We start from the raw sequence: 22,539 nt of genomic DNA, 5'->3' as shown, positions 1-22,539 counted from the left end.
TAAGATAATGGTATGAAAAAAATTTAAACATAAATAAGAAATAATAATATTAGAAATAATACTAACAGTGGAGTTACTAACAGTTGTAATATTACCATTATCATTAGTCTCATCATTAGTATCATTACATTGTTATTTTTATAACTATTGCTTTGTTGTTCATGTTATAACAATATTAAAACATTATAGTTGCTGTTAACATCGTCTAATAAAGCTACCACTTCCGGGTCGCAAGGCTCTGTTAGCAGGCAGCAACCGATGTTCCTGCAGCAGTCACTCATTTGTCTGGTAACCGAAGTGATTCCCAATCCATGTACAACTCTAACCAGGTTGCATCCACAAATCACAGTTAAGCTATGTGTTCACTCAGTCATAAGAACTAAGTGAACAGACTATAGCAAGCATACTATAAAAGTATTCAGACTTGGTTGACATAAATAAAAACATGTCATATTGGGACGATCAAAAGATTAGAAAATGTTATTAAGAATTACACAGAGGATATGGTAAGTGGAAAAGTACTTGGGACAATGAATCATGAAGGCTTAGCATAAGACATCATTGCACAAAGAAGAATAGAAGAATAGGAATGTTCAAATTAGGTGAAAAAATATTGAAAGTGACTTTCTTGACAATACAAGCAGTAACTGTGAAGTAATAATGCAGGCTAAGAACCTAGCCAGTCATGCAGAATATAAGGAAATTTAATTAAGAGAAAGTAAGTATTGGAAACTTTAAAAAAGAAATCGGGAGAAAGCAAAACAAATGTCGTTGGGGTGGGGGGTTTTGGAGACGGAGCCTGAGGCTCAATGCTGTGGATATCCCCTACCTTGGGGCCCCCCCATCCCCCCTGGGTTATTAGGGGGGGGGGGGGTAGTAGACAAAGTCTGAGGTCCAATGTTGGGGATCTCCCTTACCTTGAGCCTCAGCCTTTGTCTCAACTAATTTTACATGGACTGACTTTGTGCCAGTCAGGAATGGCCTCTTGGAGCCATGCACACAGTATTCCCTTAGTTAATTGTTTAGCCCATACCCCTCATGAGGACCCTGGGGGTGAACCTTTTATCTTCCCTACATATTCCATGCTTACTGTGGCCAGTAATAACGTTTTTGTACCCTTATTCAGGGCATTTGAATCTAACTTCTCTGGTTTACCCACCCCCGACTCTCCTTTGATCATGGCTCTGACCACTGCTACTACATCCCCCTCCTCGACATGTGCTGTCAACTTGACCAAACCCGAATCTTCTTCCCAGGTGTAACTCATCCTTCAAAAGCCACCCCTTCCTCACTCCCAATGTCCTCCAACCCACCCCCTGCACAGTCATCATTTTCTACCTCCTCCTCCTCCCTTATTACAACTTTTCAACCTTACTGCCCTCACCCCCACAGTACTATCTCAATCTACACCACTCCCCTCTCCTCCCATCCTCACCCCTCTACATTTCCCACTGTTATATATCTTTTGAGTCCTCTATTTAGCCCAGCTAAGTGGAACCAATTTTTTTGTGATTCCCCTAACAGCACCTTATTCCAATGATGCCCTCCGCTTTCAACAATGTCTCCAAAATTAAATAGGCAAAGTTGCCTTCTACAGTTGCCCAGATCACTCATGTCTTGTCATAGTTACATCTGAGTCTCAAGCCCATGCACTTACTACCCAAGTAGATCTCACTGGCAAACCTATTCCCAAACCCTTTCTTCCCTTAACCCCTTCCCGATGGGTCACGCCCTGAAGCATCATAACAAACTGTTCAATTTAGAAGAGGAAAATCTTGCCCTGTCAAAACCAAATCAACCCCCACCCCATCACACATACACACAGAAGGATTTGTGTATTTAAAGAAAAATATTTAACTTGTTTTAATCATTGATGAACAAACTTATAAATGTAGCAAAGGTATATGTGAATTTAAGAGGAAAAAATCATTACTACCAATAACTAAAATTACAAACTACAATAAGCAATTATGAAATCAAGAGAAACCTTTGAATTATAATATAAATATTAGAAACTTGACAATAAATTTATAATGACAGTGAGCAATATATTACAAAACCTACAATAAACAAACCTTCAATAATACAATTATAACAAACATAAAATAAAATCAGTGCAACTTTCTTCCTGTTTTTTTTTTTTTTTTTTTTTTTTTTTTTTTTTTTTTTTTTTTTTTTTAATTATTATTATTATTATTATTATTATTATTATTATCATTATTATTATTATTATTATTATTATTATTATTATTATTATTATTATTATTATTATTCAGAGCCATTTTCTTGCTGCAGTACCTGAAACTTAAAGAGCTTATAAAATCAACTTTACCTTTACAACAACAAAAATCACACTAGCATTATAACTGCTATAAAAGCAGTAATGAAGGTATTACATACAGGAAAATAATCAATTAACCCAATGCCGACAGGCATGACGTGTACGTATGTGCTATGCCCACTGTAAGTACTTGTTTGATTTTTTTTACACATAGATGGCTACACTTGTACTAAGTCACCAATGAGCCAGTTACGAGTACTGCCTGTCTCACCTTTTACCCTTTTCTTTGATTTACGAAAATATTTTACAATATCTTATTTTGCTGTTACTAATGTTTGTAACATTATAGTGATTATAATGTTTATAATGAAAATAACACCATCGATATTCATAGCACTAGTAAGAAAAACATTTTTCCCACCAATTCAAATCAAGTAAGGTTACAAGGTCTACTAATTGATTCCTTTGTGGCTAAGCACTAGCAGAGCCATCTATGTGTAAAGACATTTCACAAAAATATAGAAAATGAGCACAGCCTTTTCCCGTTTTTTATTCATTTTCCCCGGCAGCATTAGGTTAATAAATTCTACTGTAAATATGAGTTTTATCTTAGTTAAAAGAGCAAGCAATCTTCATATTTCCCCTCCAGCTTTTTCATTTCCATCTCCAACCCCTTCTACTATCCACTTCTAGGAGACATTCCTACTCTCCCAACATTCTCAACTTTATCACCTCTACACCCACAACCTTCTTCATCAACCAGCCCATCCTCCCTTGTTACTACTTTACAGCCTTATTGTCCACCTCTCCGTAATACTACCTCCCTCAACACTACTCCCTCTTCCACATACCCCCTGTCCTTCTACCACCCCCATCTCTGCAAATATCTTAAATCACACTGCCCCTCCCCACCTCTCTCAAGATGATCTCACACCCTCCCCTACACCTATCCCTCCTACATCTTACTTCCCCACTTCTACCTCCTACCTTCCCCAGTCAAATTCTTTTGCCATTCTAAATCCAGACACTCCAATTTTTACTGTAGCCCCAACACCTTCCCCTCTCCCTCCCCACACTACCTACAGCAGACTAAACGTTCTCCCCCCCCCCCCCCATAAGAACATCTTTGGCTCACAAAACTCCCCAACCAACTCCATTACAGAAACTCTTGAAGATATTCCAAACTATCTGCTCGTGTCCCAAATTAACACTGAATCACCACATCCACCCTCAAATTCCACAACTCTTGCTCTTTCCACTCAAAGTGACTGCCGATATCCATCCTCCTTCTACTCATATTCCCCCTACACCCCTTCCTCCTACTGCCCAATACAGCCCATCCCCCTAGCTCCACCTACATTAACTCCTCTACCTCCACCCCCCCCACCCCACCCCAACTGTGGTGGTCCCCATAATGTATTTTATAGGGACTGCCCCACCTACAAATTTGAGTCTGAGGTGGCAACTCTCAGATTCAGACTTGGTCTCACTCTACGTGAAGCCAGACAGAAAGCACATCAATGAAGTTTTCTCCTACTTCCTACTACAGTAATATCATTAGCTCTGCCCCTCCACCTCCCTCCTAAGATGTTCTAACACCCTACCCTATACCTATCCCTCCTACATCTTATTTCCCCACTTCTACCTCCTACCTTCCCCAGTTAAATTATTTTGCCATTCCAGATCCAGACACTCCAATTTCTACTGCAGCCCCAACACCTTCCCTTCTCCCCCCCCACACTACCCGCATCAGACAGACTGAACATTCCACCCCTTCTCCTACCACACATTCCCCTCCACCTACCTTTGCCTCTACTCCTCAGTCACCAGTCTCTTCTTCCCCCCCTCATAAAAAAAACCTTTGTCTCACAAAACTCCCCAACCAACTCCTTTACAAAAACCCTTGAAGATATTCCAAACTATCTACTCAAATCCCAAAATGACAACGAAACCCCTCATCCCCCCTTAAATTCCACAACTGCTCCCTCCACACTCAAAGTGATTGCTGATATCCATCTTCCTCTTATTCAGTTTCCCCTACACTCCTTCCTCCTACTCCCTCCCAACACAGCCCATCCCCCTCAATTCCAGCTCCACTTACATTAACCCTCTCTCCATCCCCTCTATCCCTTCCACTCCCTCCTGGATACATACGTGAATCCTTTATATCACAACTATGCCCTTCCCCAGATCCTCCACCTCCTGATACAACATCATCTCCCCCCTCTCATTCCTTATCTTAGCCCCTAGCTACTTCTTCTTCAAATTCTCCAACATGCACATTAACCATTTTCACTTGTAGATCAACTAAGGTATAGCTCTCCTACATTGGAATATTTGCGGTTTTCATTCTCACAGACCTGACCTTCGTTATATCCTTTCTTCTTATAACCCATCCATTATCTGCCTTCAATAGACTTTTCTTACACATGCTCCTATACCAATTCCCAATTACCATTTTGTCTCTTCTTCACACTCCCCTTTTGTCATGTCTATACTTATCCAGCAAAACACACCTTATGTCATACCTACCTTTCAAACCACTGTCCTGTGCACAGTTATTCGCATCTTTCTTCGCCGTTAGATCACAGTTATATTAGTCTACTCCCCTTCCCACCCCATTGACTTTGTTGCCTTTGAAACTAATTTCCTAACTCCAGCCACATTTCCTTGTAGTTGGTTATTTTAACTGGTGATTCCATCACTACCTCCCTTGGCCGATACCTAGAACTCCTTCCTCTCCACAATCCACGCAATCTTTTTCATGTCTTGATCTCTCTTTATACTTCCCTTCTCTTCATTTAGATTTCCATAGGTCAATTCTAAACCTCTTTTTAGTGACAAATCTCCAGTCCTACTTTTTCCATTTTTATATGTACCACTTTCTATCCCCCACGCTGGTGCTTTGATAAAGCCAACTGGTGTACTTTCACCTCACTACTATTCTTACCCCTCCATCCCCCTTCTCATTCATTTCAGATATGATACAATGTTTTGCAGCTACAGTCCTAAGAGCTGCCTATACAGCCATTCCTCGAACTTTAAGACCTTACACCTCCAAATGTGTTCCATGCTGCAATTCTGATTGCACTAAAGGGCTTTGCTTAGGCACCCCTAGCGAAAGTATCCTCAATTACATCTACATCAGTTTCAGCTTTTTGGCATCAGATCCATAAACTATCAGGCAAGCATCCCCCCATCTAGTCCCCGTCCTATATATTTGAGATATTCTCATCCATCTTCCTCTCTATCCTTCCTATTAAATATTTTCAACCACATTTGGACATCAGGAAATTTTCCTTCTCATTGGCAAGAAGCTCCCCTTTTTGAAACCCATTAAATCAGGTATTCTCCCTCAAGATTACTGCCCCATCGCTTTAACTGGCTGCTTGTGCAAACTACTAGAATGAATGGTTAACTTCCGCTTAATGTGGTATCTTGAATCTCACAATCTACTCTCTCCTTCCCAGTTTGGTTTCCGCCGTGCCTGAAGTACAGCTGATTCCTTGCTCATTTCGAGACAAATATTACATCTGCATTTGCACACCATGAATATGAGCTGTTATTCTTTGACCTCCCTAGGCAAATGCACTTTCCAGGTCAAAATTGCCTCTTCTACATCATCATCCTTTCCTCAAGGTAGCATGCTCAGCACCACTTTATTCCTTCTTGCTGTTAATGAATTGTCTCAGTTTTACCACCAGGAGCCTGATTATTACTATATCTTGATGATTTAACCATCTTCACCTCTGACACTTCCATACCAAATCTTCGCCAATTCCTTCAGTCAGCAATATCATCAGTATCTTCCTGGGCCACTAACCATGGCCTTCGTTTTTCTACCTTCAAATCTTTCTCCGTCCTTTTCTCTTGCACATGTGTAGGTCCCCAACCTCCACTCTTCACATATGGCGCTTCACTCCAGTACCGTTTCTCTGGCAAATTCCTTGGCTTTATTTTTAACTCCAAATTGTCTCAGTGAGACAAACAAAAGAAACAAAAAAGCTCACTGCTGCCTCCAAATCTTACAAACTCTTTCCCATATATCTTGGGTCTCAGATCACAAAACTCTCCTCCATCTTCATGTTACCTTGATCTTCTCCATTCTCGATTATGGATGCCATATCTACTCTGCCTCAACCTCCCTCCTTGCTCATCTTGATAGAATCCACCACTGCAGTCTTTACTTAGCTCTAGGCGCCCTCTACTCCTCTTGAGTTGAGAGCCTGTACACTGAGTCAGACATACCATCTCTCTCTCGACGTCATACCCTCTCTCTCCAATGCTATGCTCAGTTCCACCAACTTTCCCTCACCAATCTAACTATCCCATAATCCCTGCTTCCTACCTTTGCTTCTCCACGTTTACCTGCTCCTTTCTCCATTCACACGGACACCCTCCTCTCCCTTTTCCCCATATCCAACCTCTTCTATTTTCTATTTATTCTGCTCCTTTGTTTTCCTTGACCCACCAAAATGAGATATCTCCCCTTATGTCCTTCTCATCCATTTCCTCTCTTACTATTTTTACTGACTTCCGTAACTCATTAACTCTCATAAATTCTGTGCACTTGACCAATCCCATTGTCTGTAAGATCCAGAACTGGTTGTTTTACCTGTCCACACACCATAAATCTATCAGATATTGCAATGAACAGGCAGATACTCTAGCATGCTATGCCGCTACGTCCACATCACACCAACCACATTTCTCATGTATTCCAGCCACCAATTATTACTCCCTACTTTAAGACCTTCCTGTATACTTGATGGCAATTTTTCTGGGCTCAAGTTTCTGCACTAATAAATTACATAATGTAAATCTATCTGTTTCTTCCTGGTCAGCTACATTCCATCGGAACAGGCATTGGGAGATGGCTCTCACCCGCTTACTTATTAACCACATCCATCTAACACATTGCTATCTGATGTCACATTCTGATCCATCCTGTGTCCTCTATGTAATGTCCCTCTTTCAGTTCCACACATTCTGTTGTCCTGTCCATGCTTTGATGCAGCCAGTATCAATGCTTTCCCCCACCTGTCCTCCCTTCACTGACCTCCCAACCTATCAGACATCCTTACAGAATCTCACACTTTCTGCTTTGACAACCTGTTCTCCTTCCTCAGATACATACATATCCTTCACTTGATCTAATCCCCCTTACCTAATCCTACCTTAACCCAAACACTCATCAACTCCTTTACCCATCTTTAACCTTTTCAATAGTAATCTAGAAAGTTGATGTGTAGTAACTAACTACTAACTCAACCTCCTTCACTACCCTATACTGTACCTTCCTATAGTGCTACATAACCTTAGATGCTTAGCACATTTTTTTGCTTTTAACCATTAACCATTGCTAGAAGTGTTACTGCCAAGAGATGATCTGCAGGAATTGCCTTTCTCAGATGAGTGTCCTTCTCAATGTGAGGTTTTACAAGATGCAACAAGATGCAATAAAAAACACCTCCATGTTTTACATTTGTAAAACCCGCAACTGTCTTCCAGTACCATTTACTTCACTAGCTTAATTATTGCATGCACAGCTTTTCTTTTTTCAATGCTTTAACGTATGATCGCTTTGGTTTTCTTTCCTCTTCACAAAGTTAAAAGACAATACACAAAACTACAGCAAAATAAGAGAAACTAACCTTGTGCTCCGTGCTACCATGTAGTCAAAGATATGTTTGGGCTGGCACAGAGGCTCTTTCTGTTGTTGAAACACTACGTCTGGCAGGGCAGACAGAAATGTCTTAGGACCCACACATAGAGAAAACCATTTGCCATAGGCATAGATACAAACTAAAATATAATTCAGTGTCCTATGGTACTTCGTAACATAAACAGAAAAAGAGGAGCTTAAACAGACATTTTGTAAGGTCCAGATAATTCTTAACTCTGTATAGACTACTTGCTTATCCTAGAGGACTATCATTGATAAACTCATATGTGTGCATTTACACATGTAAACTGTACATGACCTTTACATTTTAGTGTACAACTGAATGGATGTTATAGTGAAACCCCATGGTCTTTAAGGGGTTTATATACTATAATCTCTGGGTTACCCATGCAGTTTGTACTTTATGGCAATAGTTAAGACATTATCTTATCATAACCTTTTACCCTCATTACCAGTCTTGCAGAATAGGAGGCCCAAGGTACTTGCTCATGAATTTTGTTAAGGGACACCTCGTAAATAATAAAAAAAACAATGAAATACATGGGCTGTCTATTCTGTCTATTAGGGACCATTTTGTAGGATACACAAATCCTGCTTTTTAGTAATCCAGGTGGTGCTAGCTTCAAGCAGAAATGTGTTCATATTTTTTTGGTGGAAATGGTACACATTGGGCATGGAACTACCCTGCAACTGTGAACATCATGGGCAAACTGTTGTTCCAAAATAAATACCATCAAAATACTAAGGTTGTTAAATCACCAATAGAATGGGTGTAGCCCACCTGGCACAAAGGACTCAATCAGAGTAAAGATAGGTGATTTTCCAACTTCAGAACTGTGAAGTATGAACAAATTTAAATATGGTCAAGATTCACAGTATGGGTAACCTATATTGCAATTGTTGATCGTGATACACTCCCGTACGATTATACCCATGTAACACAAAGTTTCTTGTTGAGTTCATCTGTTGTTATTTTTTAACTGTTATTTAAGGATGGTGCTCCATAATTGTTCTCTGGCTTTCACTTTGTCCACTATGATGTAAATAATTTCTGAAGTGAGCTTTGTGTCTTCAGTGTGTCAGAGTGGGTTCATATTTGCTTTCCTTGACTGGATACTTTTTAAAATTCTAATGAGGCATCATTGTTAGTTGTAATATATATTATTATCTCTACAGTATAATTATACTTAACGTGATATAATGATCACTGTTTAGACAGTCATGTAATGAGCTTCCTAGTAAATATACAGATTTTGTTCTGGGATCATCTTTCCCACTCTGGCTGGAGCAAAAGAAACATCACAGCAGTTCTCTTTACCACTCTAGGCAGGGATTTTCATCTCAGTGTCCTTTACAGATAGGAAAGTACCCTGCTCTGTTAAGGGATCCCAGGACAAAATAGACTATGTGACCCCCCATAAAGCGAAGGTCACACTAGTCTATTCTGTCATAGGATCCCCAGATAGGATCACCAAAGTCTGGTCAGCTACAGAGAGGGATTGGTCACACTACATTCAGTGTTCCTTTGGAGAGAACCATCGTCTCAGTTCAGCGTTCATAACAGTAAACAATGGTGCTTTCCATCGAGGACGCTTCATTGTTTAATTCATCCATTAATGTTGTTGTCAAATTCCTGCTTTTATAATCCTGGTGTTCCACAAGTAAATAAATTCCAAAGTGAGCTCCATGTTTTTGGTGTGTCGAAGTGGATTGATGTTTATGTTTGTTAGTCAGATGAACGTTTACCTGAATTTCATTTTCTCCTTGAGAATTTTCCAAGACATGTTGGAATGCAATATATCTTTGTATTTTATAATTAAATTTGTTTTTATCATGATACATAATTATTTTTAAAGATTCTAAGTAATGAGTTTACCAGTAATTATATCATAGTTTTTGTTTTGGCAATATCTTTTAGCTCTAGGCAGGGATGAAATGCCCACATAGCGCTTTCATGCTGCAGAGGGTTTTTCGTCTCGGATCCGTTTACAGCTAGAGAAGCATCCAGCTCTGTAAAAAGATCTCTGGACAGAATAGATTAATGTGACCGGCCCTTAAAGCAACAGTTACACTAGTTTTGTCTGTCTAGGAATCCCTGCACAGCCACACTAGGTCTGTCAGGTAGAGGGCAGGATTGATCAAAGATGCAGTGTCCCCTATAGAGAAACATTCTCCCAGAAAAGGCCAAAATGTCTTCAATAACATGTATGAACTATGCATCGAAGATAGTCATGGATTTAAAAAAAAAGACACTTAATCCAATAGTATTCTTTCCATTGGCATATGCTGCCATTAGTGTAATCATCAATGCATGAGAGACATATTTAAGGACTGATGAAAAAAAAGGTGAGAGTAAGCAAATACAGTAAATTATCTATTGTGACACACCCTTTCCTGTCGCATAATTCCATTTTCTTTTTTATTTCATCCATTATTGTTGTTTTTAACTTCCTGCTATCATATTATTTGTGGATAGTATTCCATAATATTCTTTCCAGTAGCATGTGCTGCCATTTAGTGTAATCATTAATGCACGAAAAACGTAATTAAGGACTGATGAAAACAAAGTTGAGAGTAAACAAATACTATTGTTGAAATTCAGTAAGATATTAATTGTCTATTGTGACACACCATTGCCTGTTGTATAATTATACCCGTTCCAGTTTCTTTTTTATTTTATCCATTATTGTTGTTTTTAACTTCCTGCTATCATGTTACTTGTGGATGGTATTCCATAATTGTTCTCTGGCTCTCACTTTGTCTACTAGGACATAATAATGCCTGTCTTTACTGCGTCTGAGTGGATGCATGTTTGCATTCCTTGATCAAATGAACATTTTCTTTCCTTTTAGCAGGGACGAAAGCTTAACCCTGGGCAGAGATTTCTTTATCGGTTCCCTTTACAGTTGGGGGAAGTATCATGCTCTGTAAAGGGATCATTGGACAGAAAAAACTAGTGCGACTGCCCTTTAAAGGGATCCCCAGGCAGACAAGGATAGTATGATTGCTCACTCACAGAGTGGGATACTTCCCCAGTTGTGAAGGGAATGAAAACTCCGGCTTAGAGCAGCACTGAACAAGAATTGCTGTGTTGGTCCTTTGCCCCCAATTACAGAAGGAAAGGTGATTCCAAAAGAAAATTGTAAAATAAGTACTACCAAGATTATTATTTGGTCATCTAAACAGAGATTATTATTTCATATTAAGTAAATAATATATATTGTAACTAATGATGGTCCCCTGGTAGACAAAATGAGAACCAGAAAACAATACCATCCACAAATACCAAGATAGCAGAAAGTTAAAAATAATAATGGATAAAATCACTAAGAAATTTTGCTTTGCATGGGGTATTAATATACGTCTGGCAAGGCTGTCATACGATCAACAATTAATTATATTATCCAGTTATGTTTTTTGTGGTCGGATATTTTACTTCTTTTTAAAATATTGGGTAGCTGGTACAGTTTCATGATGTGTGATAATGAATTAAATGGAGGAATGGCTTTTCTAAGTTTAGTTTCTTCTTGAAATTGTCAATTGATATGCACAACTTTGTTCAATGTTTCTCTACAATGGGATAATGTGACCAATCCCACCCTGTACGTGACAGATACTTGGCGTGGCTGTTCAGGCATCCTCGAACATTTAAAATGTGTGGCCGTTGCTTAACAAATGTAGAGCCACAAGGATCGGTCCAGTTATGTTTGTTAATTTATCACTCATCTGGGTTTGAAGATAAGCCCAGACAGCTAGCTGAATGTGTTTTAGGATGCATAAACTCAGCATTTGGAGTCATGCCAAATACTCCAAAAGAAATAACATAGAAGTTAATACAACCAATCCCTTGGAATCACATATATTTCTAGCAAGAATTGACTGTACCAGCACAAACTTAGAAAAATGATACAAAATAGATTATGAAAATAAAAAAAATATAGATGGGCACCTAAACTCAAAGGATCACATAAATGATAAAGAGAACTTGAACTATATAAAGCTTACAAAACTGCCCCCCGCCCCCCTTCATCCCTTGCTCATTGTTGTGTGGGTATGGGGGATCACCCCTGCCTCAACTAATTTTGCATGTTTTTTTTTTTTCTGCTTTCCTTTCCCTTCTATTCTTCACCCCTTCTATCCACTTAACCTAATGATTAATCCCCCCCCCCTTTTTTTTTTGCCATACTTTGTCATATTGCTATATGACCTTTGATGTCTGGCACATTTATTAATTTTGACCATTAACTATTCTGGAAAACCACAAACATCACCTTATAAAAAAAAAAAAAAAAAAAAAAAAAAAAATTAAGGCTTTGCACCCAAGACCTACACTATCGCTATATTTTAGATATGCTGCTAATGACCTTAGATGTCAAAGCAACAGAAAAAAATATATATAAATAAATAAATAATAAAATTGGATGAAAAAAGAAAGTAGGATGAGATGATTATACTTTACTTAACTTTTATAATTGTAAGTTATCAGTACATTTGTCTAGTATTAATCTCAATGGTATCAACATTCTCTGATATTATTAGAATTATCTATATATATTTAATATTAGGTCTGGAATAAAATTTTAAAAGGCCTTGAGTACTGAAAAGATTTTATGCATATTAACAACATTGATAGTAATTATTAGTAATAAAGGAACATTAACCTGAAATACCTCTAATTCTTTTTCTATTATTCTACAACTGGATAAATTCTTAGACCACTCTTAGCTCTCTCTTCGGCAGTTAATACTCTTTTTTTTCATTTATCTTAGATGCCCGCTGCACATGACTGTTCTGTTTATTATTTAATCCAAGTATTGTACATGCCTTGATATTCTTTCCTTCTTAACATTCAGAAATTCTATTGGACTTGAGACTCTGTTATAGAATTCAGTTTTTGTCTTAATATTTCAAGTTCACTAAAGGAAGTAATACTGTCTATGTCTATTTTTTGTTATTAAATTTTTCAGTTCATAAGATGTTGAGAAAGGACTTTCTAATAAGATGTTATTTTATCAGGCTAACATAAAAGTCAGTGAAGGCTAAGCAAATGTTATCAGGTACTGTGATTTTCAGTGAACTACATTAGACTTTATTATGTTATAGAAAATCCTATAAGAAAGTTAAATTCATTCTGTTCTAGCACTTTCTGTTGTAATTCATTACCCATTATTTCAGATTGTAGATGCCCAGAATGTCTTGGTTGTGGTCTCAAGATGGTTTGGGGGCATCCTTCTGGGGCCTGACAGATTCAAGCATATAAACAATGCTACAAGGCAGATACTTGAAAACTGTGGATATATAAAGCATCACGAAAGCACTAAAAGAAATAAAAAGACAAAGTAGCAAAATGTTTTGATTGCAACCTTTATATATTTTGTTAATCAGGAAGGCACAATCCCTGTTAACAAATATATACTTAGTATACCTAAAAAAAAATGGAAAAAAGAGAAATCTATCAGTGTGTGTGTGTGTGTGTATGTATGTATGTATGTATGTATGTATGTATGTATGTATGTATGTATGTGTGTATAAAAGGCTATTTGGATTTGACCTTAAACAGTGGTGAACAGGAGTGATAGTTAACGTAAGTACGGCTCACAACACCAGTTATGGTAAAACGCGCGGACGTCTCTTAGGTTAGTGCTGAGTGCGGGAGGTCGCGGTGGTCAGCCCCCGCGGGGCAGAAGTGACCTGTGCCCCTCCCGCCTGAAGCCATAGGCCGGGCGGCCTATCTTGACTGGACAAGCGCTGGACAGGAATTCTCCCGACCTGGGTCACCTTGGCCTTAAATACCCGGGAGTGGCGCCTTAGATTTGCCTCAAGGGTGACCCAACTTGGCTGGTTCTGACTTGCTAATCACTTCATTCTCGCGTGTGCTGTTCCTGGTGCATTTTCGTGGCTGCTCGTTTTTGTTGTCATCTTCATCCTGGTCCCTGTCAAATCCGTCCGTCCACGACATCCACACGTCCTCGAAGGTCTCGCACAGGTCCTCCTTGACTACGGACTTGTCCAGACTTCTTCGTAGTCCTCGTCCAGGCCTACCTCGGCGGCTTACTCGCCCAATGCACGTGTCCGCAGATCTCGTCCAGGTCCTTATATACGTCCTCATAGTCTTTGTCAGGATCATGGGCGTCCGACAGGAAGCGTCCTCTTCGGCATCTCTCAGGGCGGCTGATACCTGCGCTGACGAACTTCTGGAGTTTGGCTGGATCTGCAGCGTCCAGGCAGGCGGCGCCCGTCACAGCATCATGGGGCAACTGGTACCTGCGCTGGCAAGTTCCTGGTCCTTCGCTGGATCTAAGGGCGTCCTGGCAGGCGGCGCCCTTCCACATCCTGGGGCGGCTTGATACCTGCTCTGACGAATATCCTGATCAGGCTTCTGGCGATCTTCCAGTGATGTTTTCCATACCGTCTTAAGGTGACCGTTTCTGCTGCAGGACCTCCTTCGGTGCCGTGACAGATATCGGGAACCAGATTATACACATATGGGCCAAGATAGTAAGAGAAAAGAAAGACAACAGAGAAGAGGGGTTGTTAAGCGCCACTAGCCGATTATTTATATAATTTGCTTTATATGGTCGAATTTTCGTTATTTTCGTTTTTTTTTCTGGCTATTTACAATTAGAAGAGGGAGACGGTAGTAACGATCCCCAAGGACCTAGCTTGAACTACCAAACCGTCTCTTGATAAATTAAGAGAAACGACAAATGTCAATCCGCAAGGATTTACTTGAACCATTGTCTTAACACATAAAAGAAATGTATGTAAGATACAAATTCATGTACAAGTCACACATCACGACTGGCAAAATCGCGGGTAAAGAAATACGTCATAGATCTTAACGCCTGCAATTACGACAGCAACAAACCCTGTTAATGGAAGGTTTCAGTGTCTTGTTCTGCGTGGATGAATGAGTGTGTGTGCGTGCGTCCGTGCGTGCGAGTGTGAGTGACAGTTTATGAGAGTGAGAGTGACCTCACACAGAGCGGACATGGATGCCAAACCCCAGAATAACGTTTGTCTTCATAAGAAAAAAACTGAAAACGATAAACTAGTTTAAAAATATATTTCAACTACCACATTGAATTTAATCTTTAATGATATGCAACAGAATGACGCACTATTGAATGGTGACGTGAAAACAATATTCGCGGCTTCACGCAAGCGAATCTTCTCGGGGAACAATATGCCGAGGTAAATCGTCAAGCTGCGCATACAGACTTCATTGACGGGGGTTCTGTACCTAAACTACTGTACTTTATGAAGCGAAACGAGCTGGGAAAATTTATAAATAACCCACTCTATCTGCGGATCTATGATGGACGCTCATGCAATGCCCTACAGGTATTTATCATGAATCACAAATCGATGGGATTTACCCAAACATGCCAGCGACGTCTAAAGTGTGAGCAGGTTGTGATTAATAAGTGAATCACGATTCTAGGTTAAGCCCTAGTCCTACATTAGTTAACGGACGTAACAGTGGGTAACACCGGCTCAAAAGTTGCCGAGTGTATGATTAACTTCGGTTACTATCATTACGTCGGAACGCTGGTCTATTACGCATAAACGCAACCCCAGGGTAATCAGGCACTCTGGGGAAGATCCCCGGCGCTATATTAAAATGTAAATGTATATAAATCGCTTTACAAGCTCCGCTCTAGCGCCGATAGAACGTGTCACCATTTAACATGTAACGGTTGCTATGCGTTATCCCTATATTGTAACAATTTTAGAAAATAATTTATTGGAAATGCTAGTTGTTTTCACAGCCATTTCAGCGTGTCAATCACTCAAAGTGAAAGTGAGGTCAGATCACCCAACTGTCCAAGCGGGCATTGGCTAATGATTTTCACTCCGAGGTCAGGTCAAGACGGGAAATGGGCAGTGAGAAAAGAAATAATGAGATGATTTTCATGAAAACGATATAATCACGAATGCGCTAAATTCGTTGCAATTGAAACAATTTAACTCTCTAATCACGAGAAAAAATAAATCATACTTAATAAATGAACGATATTCATATTGTTTGACTCCATACCGTGATCACATAGTAATGTGATCAGAGGTCAGAAGAATGAAGAGCGTGCCATTTGCTGTCAATTAGTACTTTAACCCAACAAAACCAACGTGAGAGTGACTGCACATACGGCTTAACACATTTAGGGGGAAGATAGATAAAAGAAAGGAAAAGGAAAAGGCCCAAAATGTGTACTCACAGGTTTCAAAGACATATGGAAGCGATGGTCAAGTGGATTTCGGAGACTGTGTGTCCATGATGCGAGCCAAAAGGACGCAACAACAACCCTGTCACCAGACTGTAAAGGCTCTTTGGATTTGGCTTTAAACAGTGGTGAACAGGAGTGATAGTTAACGTAAGTACGGCTCACAACAATGGTTATGGTAAATCGCGCGGACGTCTCTTGGGTTAGTGCTGAGTGCAGGAGGTCGCGGCGGTCAGCCCCCGCGGGGCAGAAGTGACCTGTGCCCCTCCCGCCTGAAGCCATAGGCCGGGCAGGCCTATCTTGACTGGACAAGCGCTGGGCAGGAACTCTCCCGACTTGTCTTCTTTATGATTTGCGAAGTTCTAGCTTCGCCCGGGCCTTCTTAATATGGCACACACACAATTGCATAAATACAGACATACACTCATTGTGTACATATACAACCCCACAGGCTAGGAATTCTTTAATGCTAATGTCTTGTCAATCTCTTAGGTATTTAAACCATATACATCATTAACACCACTGATGTATTGTCAGTATATTTCGTTTTTTATCTTTTCATCACATTACGGCAAGATGTGGCCTAGAATTTATGAAAATGAACTGCTTTCCACATTTGTTATAAGTGTTTGTTCCTGAAATACTGAATTATGCAAGATATCTCTCAACTTAAGAAGTGATATGTATAGAAAGAATGAAGAAATAATTTAGAGGTAGAAAAAAAACCCTGTATAAACGAGTTTTATTGAAGTAAAACAATTTTGAAATCCTCAATAATTTCTTATAAGGCCTGACTTTAAAATATGTTGATTCTGTTTAGGAATAGCATATCAAATATTAATGGCAATTTTATGTTGTTTATTGAATTTCCTTTGGTTGGCAATATTGTCAGCTATCAGAATTATATTACTGAATTTTTAAAGAAATATCTGACAGGTTAATTTATCAGGTGCACATGGAGGTCGTGAGGATTTTAACAATGCGTGTGGTTTTGATAACTCAAACATTATAGGATGGTGTCCAAGAGCTTTTGAGAAAGTTAAATTTATTCTCTTCTTTGGACTTCATACTATAATTCATTACCTGTTATTTCAGATTGTGGGTGCCCAGAATGTTTTAGTTGTAGTCACAAGGTGGTATGGGGGCATCCATCTGGGGCCTGACAGGTTCAGGCACATAAACAACGCTGCAAGACAGATCCTAGAAAACTGTGGTTATATAAAGCACCAAGAGAGCTGTAAGAAAAATAAAAAAATAAAGTAACACTATGTGTTTGATTGCAACCTTACTCTATTTCTGACTAAGGTGCAATGGAAAGCAGCCAAATACATCTCTTGAATTATTAATTCCCATTGATACCTTTTCTAAATTTATATTTTTTATTATTCTTTATTGCTATTAATCGTCAAAGGCAGAGACCATGTTAACTCCCTATGCAAAGACAATTCAGGATCATAAGTAATAGTCACATAATATTACAATTATTTTTTAGGAAATATTGATCACTATTAGTGGCATCTGATAAGTCCTCTGCTCATTTTGCTAATTTTTGACAGAAATCTTAATCCAGAATCCAAGATCTTCATATGGTCACACACGTATAGATATGTATATATATATATATATATATGTATATATATGTGTGTATAAATGTGTGTGTGTGTGTGTGTGTGTGTGTGTGTGTATGTGTGTGTGTGTGTGTGTGTGTGTGTGTGTGTGTGTGTGTGTGTGTGTGTGTGTGTGTGTGTGTGTACATACATGCATATATATATATATACATGTGTGTCTGTGTGTGTATATATATATATATATGAATGTTTATATGTATATATATGTGTGTGTGTCAATATCTCTCTCTCTCTCTCAATATATATATATATATATATATATATATAAATGTTTATATGTGTATATATATATATGTGTGTGTGTGTTTCAATCTCTCTCTCTCTCTCTCTCTCTCTCTCTCTCTCTCTCTCTCTCTCTCTCTCTCTCTCTCTCTCTCTCTCTCTCTCTCTCTCTCCCCCCCCCTCTCTCTCTCTCTCTCTCTCTCTCTCTCTCTCTCTCTCTCTCTCTCTCTCTCTCTCTCTCTCTCTCTCTCTCTCTCTCTCACTCTCCCTCTCCCTCTCCCTCACCCTCTCCCTCTCCCTCTCTCTCCCTTTCTCTCCCTCCCTCTCTCTCTCTCTCCCTCCCTCCCTCCCTCCCTCCCTCCCTCTCTCTCTCTCTCTCTCTCTCTATATATATATATATATATATACACACATACACACACACACCTACATACATATATATATTTATATATATATATATTTGTTTATTTATTTATTCATTTCTATTCACACACATGTATGCGTGTATGTATATACATATATACAAAAAGATTTATAAATGAACAAATATATATCATCCTCATCATCATCATTTGGAGCTAACGCCGGCAGGGGCGCATAGCCGCATCCACCCTCCGCTTCCACCTATGAGGATCCCTCATGGCGAGCCGCCAGGCAGGGGCCCGGCCCATCTCTAGTTCCTCACGACAGGTTTGATCGATCTGCCCAAGCCACGACCTTCTCGGTCGTCCCACAGGCCTCCTCCACCCAGGGTTGTCTCGGACAGAGACAACCTGATGGGCAGGATCATCCTGTGGGAGTCGAGCCAAGTGGCCATATAGCCTGAGTTGGCGATCACGGATTGTGCAAGTAACAGGTCCTGTACCGGTCTCACGGTGCAGCCGTTGGTTGGACACAAGGTCCCGCCAACTGTACCCCATGATCCGGCGCAAGGATCTGTTACAAAAGGCATCAAGACGAGATTCCAGAGCACAAGATAGTGTCCAAGTTTCACTACCATAGAGTAAAACTGGGAGTATCAGGACCTTGAAAACACGTAACTTGGTCCTTCTGCACAGGTACCGACATCTCCAAATACTCTTGTCGAGAGATTTCATGACCCCTGCTGCCAGGCCAATCCGTCTACTGACTTCTTGATCTGACAGCCCAGAGTCGTGAAATGCACTACCGAGGTATATAAAGCTCTTTGTGACTTCGATGTTTTCACCGCAAGCATGTATCGACTGTACAGGGTCTCCTAGCAGGCCCCCAAAATCCTGGATCTTGGTCTTGGTCCAGGAGACCTCTAGCCCCAGGGGCTTCGCTTCATTGCTAAATGCATCAAGAGCCGCCACAAGGGTTTCCAGAGATTCAGAGAGTACGGCAACATCATCGGCAAAGTCAAGGTCTGTAACCTTGATATTGCCCAGAGTTGCTCCACAGTGACTTTGGACAGTAGCTCTACCCAGTATCCAATCCATGCAAGTGTTGAAAAGTGTTGGTGCAAGAACACAGCCTTGCCTCACACCTGAACTAACAGGGAAGAAGCTCAACAGGCCCCCACCACACTTTACAGCACTTTCAGTGCCTGTATACAGGTTTGCTATTAGTCCAATAATCCTTATTGGAATTCCTCTTAGTCTCAGGATCTCCCAGAGAGATTCGCGATGCACCGTGTCAAACGCCTTCTTGAGATCGATGTAGGCTGCGAGCAGCCCACGTCCGAACTCACGATGGCGCTCTATAATGATTTGAAGCGCCAGGATGCGGTCTATTGTGGACTTACCAGGAGTTAAACCAGATTGCTCCGGTCTTTGGTGCCTCAACAGGTGGTCCCTGATACGTCTCAGTAAGATGTGTGCGAGTACCTTGCCTGGTACACTGAGTAGTGTAATGCCTCGGTGATTGCTGCAGTCCCACCGATCCCCTTTCCCCTTCCAGAGAGGGATGACCACACCCCTCAGCAGGTCAGGGGGAAAGGTACCAGTCTGCCAGATGGTAGACAGGACTGCATGCAATCCCCTTGCCATAGGTTCTCCACCAGCCTTTAACAATTCGGCTGGGATGCCACAGACACCTGCTGCTTTACCACTCTTCAGCTTGGAGATCGCCCCCCTGATTTCGGTCAGGGAGGGTGGATCCTCGCTGATGGGTGGATCTGGCAGAGGAGTCTCAACATTACCCGCATCCATGTTAACTGTTGGTGGATCAACCTTATACAACTGCTCAAAATACTCAGCCCAACGCACACGCACCCCATCAGGATCTGAGATTATCTGGCCACTTGCTGAGCGGACTGCAGTCGTCTGTGAGGGGGACTTGGAGTTCAGCTTTTTCAGAGCTTGGTAGGCAGGACGAAGGTCATTTACAAGGAAATGGCTTTCGACCTCCTCTGCAAGACTACTGATAAACTGTTCCTTATCCCTTCTCAACAGTGACCTAGTCCTGCGCACCAGAGAGCGGTGCAAGTTGCGATCCCCTGACAGTCGAGCCGCACGACAAGCATCTGTGGCTTCCAGCGTCTCCTGCGAGATGGAATTCTGTCTTGTTCTTGGGCGTTCACCAATGGATTCCTGAGCTGCATCAAGCGTTTCACACTTGAAGGTATCCCACAAAAAAACAGGGTCTGTCTGGCCCTCGAGTGCTGTGAGACGACCAGAGATAGCCTCGGCAAACCCCCGGGTACACTCGTCCTCCCTCAATCTGTCCAAATGAAACACCCTAGGGTGTTTATTTGGGCGATGGGGGGTTCTAAAGTGGACCCGGAGAGTAGCCACTACTATTCTATGATCAGTTCCACAGAACTCAGGGCTTCGATATACCCTGCAGTTCTGGAGGATCCTCCATCGAGTGCTAACGAGGATGTGGTCGATCTCCTTGGCCACTCTTCCTGTATCGCTGTACCAAGTCCAGCAATGCGGGTCAGAACGCTGATACCAGGAGCCAGAAATCCTCAATTTCTGGGACCTAGCAAAGTCACGGAAAAGGAGGCTATTCTCGCTGCCAGCATCAGCTCCTGAGCCATGAGGACCGACAGACATCTCGTAGCCAGCTCGATCACAGCCGGATACCGCATTGAAGTCGCCCAGAACAATACGAATATCTCGCCGAGGACATATGTCTGCCACAGATGCAAGTTTGGCGTAAAACATCTCTTTCACCTCAAGTTTATATACATCCGTAGGAGCGTATACAGCAACAAGAGACATGAAGCCAAATGAAAGCTTCAGTCTCAATACCATGATACACTCATCGACTGGAGTGACCTCAACTACCAAGGGTTGAAGTCTGCTGGAGATGGCTATGGCTACTCCCTGGAGATGGTGGCCATGGCTGCGGCCCGACCAGTAGTAGGTGTAGCCACCCACACTAATCGTGCCACTGCCAGTTCTTCTCACCTCCGAGAGAGCAGCCACCTCAACTCTCAGCTGTTTCAATTCCCTCGATAGTAGTGGTAACCGATCGTCCTTTCGCAGGGAACGGATGTTCCAAGCCCCCACCCTGACAGTCCGCCTGAGGTCTAACCTCGGGAAGTCACTCCGGGTGGGCGCCACCTCTGCCACCCCTACCGACGCCGCCCCATATAGAGGAGGTTGGCTGGCTGCAGGCCCCATAATCCACCTACAGGGCTCCCTGGGGCTTTCCCCCACAAGCATCACGCCAGGCTGGCGGCCGCTGGGACCCAGCTGGGACTGGGGGTAACCCCCCCTCCCCACCCGAGTCCCAGCGGTCGCCAACCCAGAGGGACCCACAGCCCGCCGTACTTTCTGGGTAGGAGGGACTTTAGCCCTCCCCCCAGCGTCAACATCTACATTGTTCGTTGCCAGTGGTTATCTCGGGGGGGCCGACTGGCAAGGCCTGCCTCCCCACAGCCACCCATTAACCCCAGGAGGCGCGGGGGACAGGAGTTAGTACGAAGCCAGGGCGTATCCACACGCTGGTGGGCCATAGCTCCGTACCTTTAGGGCCTCCTGCTGCTCCAAGAGCCTCCACAGTTCAGCTTAGGACCGCAAGGTATCTAGTTTCCATGGGTGGCCACGAGGAGGCACTGTAGAAGTCTTGATGATGGAGAGGCTATGAGCTGGCAGGGGAGTCTTATGCATAGCTGCTCCCTTTTTCGCACCAGGCTAGCCAGCGGTGGCAGCTGAAAGCGGGAAGGCATGCAAGCAAGCACTTAACGCTAACTAGGCTACCACACCATCGCTTCACATCATCCCGAGCATGAAGCACCCACCCACCCATATTTATATATATAAATACATAAATACACACACATGCACACGCACATGCATGTCTATTTATCTATCTTGATATATAGGATAGATAAAGAGATGAATAAACATATATGTGTATGTATGAATGGACACATAGATAGATAAATAAGTAAGATAAGTAAATAAGTATATACATATATATGAAAAATACTATACTTATACATAAATGTGTGTGTGTGTGTGATTACATTTGTGTGTGTATAAATATATTTAATATATATATATATACATACATACATATATC

The 22,539-nt window shown here is 41.4% G+C and overlaps 1 protein-coding gene across 4 annotated transcripts in view; it reads left to right on the top strand.

Annotated features, from left to right (window-relative positions):
• LOC125039864 (protein IMPACT-B-like) overlaps positions 1 to 17,457 on the top strand; it is a 46,486-nt gene extending 29,029 nt beyond the window's left edge. For 2 of the 4 annotated variants that reach the window (XM_047634184.1, XM_047634182.1), the window contains exon 7: positions 13,143 to 14,090. In XM_047634184.1, the coding sequence (XP_047490140.1) occupies positions 13,143 to 13,310 (168 nt within the window). In that variant the 3' untranslated portion in view covers positions 13,311 to 14,090. Of the gene's footprint in view, positions 1 to 12,934; positions 13,025 to 13,142; positions 14,091 to 17,287 lie in introns of those variants that run through there. The other 2 variants (XR_007116153.1, XM_047634183.1) reach the window with 2 other exon arrangements.
• The last annotated feature ends 5,082 nt before the right edge of the window (positions 17,458 to 22,539 follow it).

The sequence above is a fragment of the Penaeus chinensis genome, chromosome 28, assembly GCF_019202785.1.
Source record: "Penaeus chinensis breed Huanghai No. 1 chromosome 28, ASM1920278v2, whole genome shotgun sequence".
Lineage (NCBI taxonomy): Eukaryota > Metazoa > Arthropoda > Malacostraca > Decapoda > Penaeidae > Penaeus > Penaeus chinensis.
Note: the sequence above shows the minus strand (reverse complement) of the source record. Positions and strands in the feature narration are given on the sequence as shown.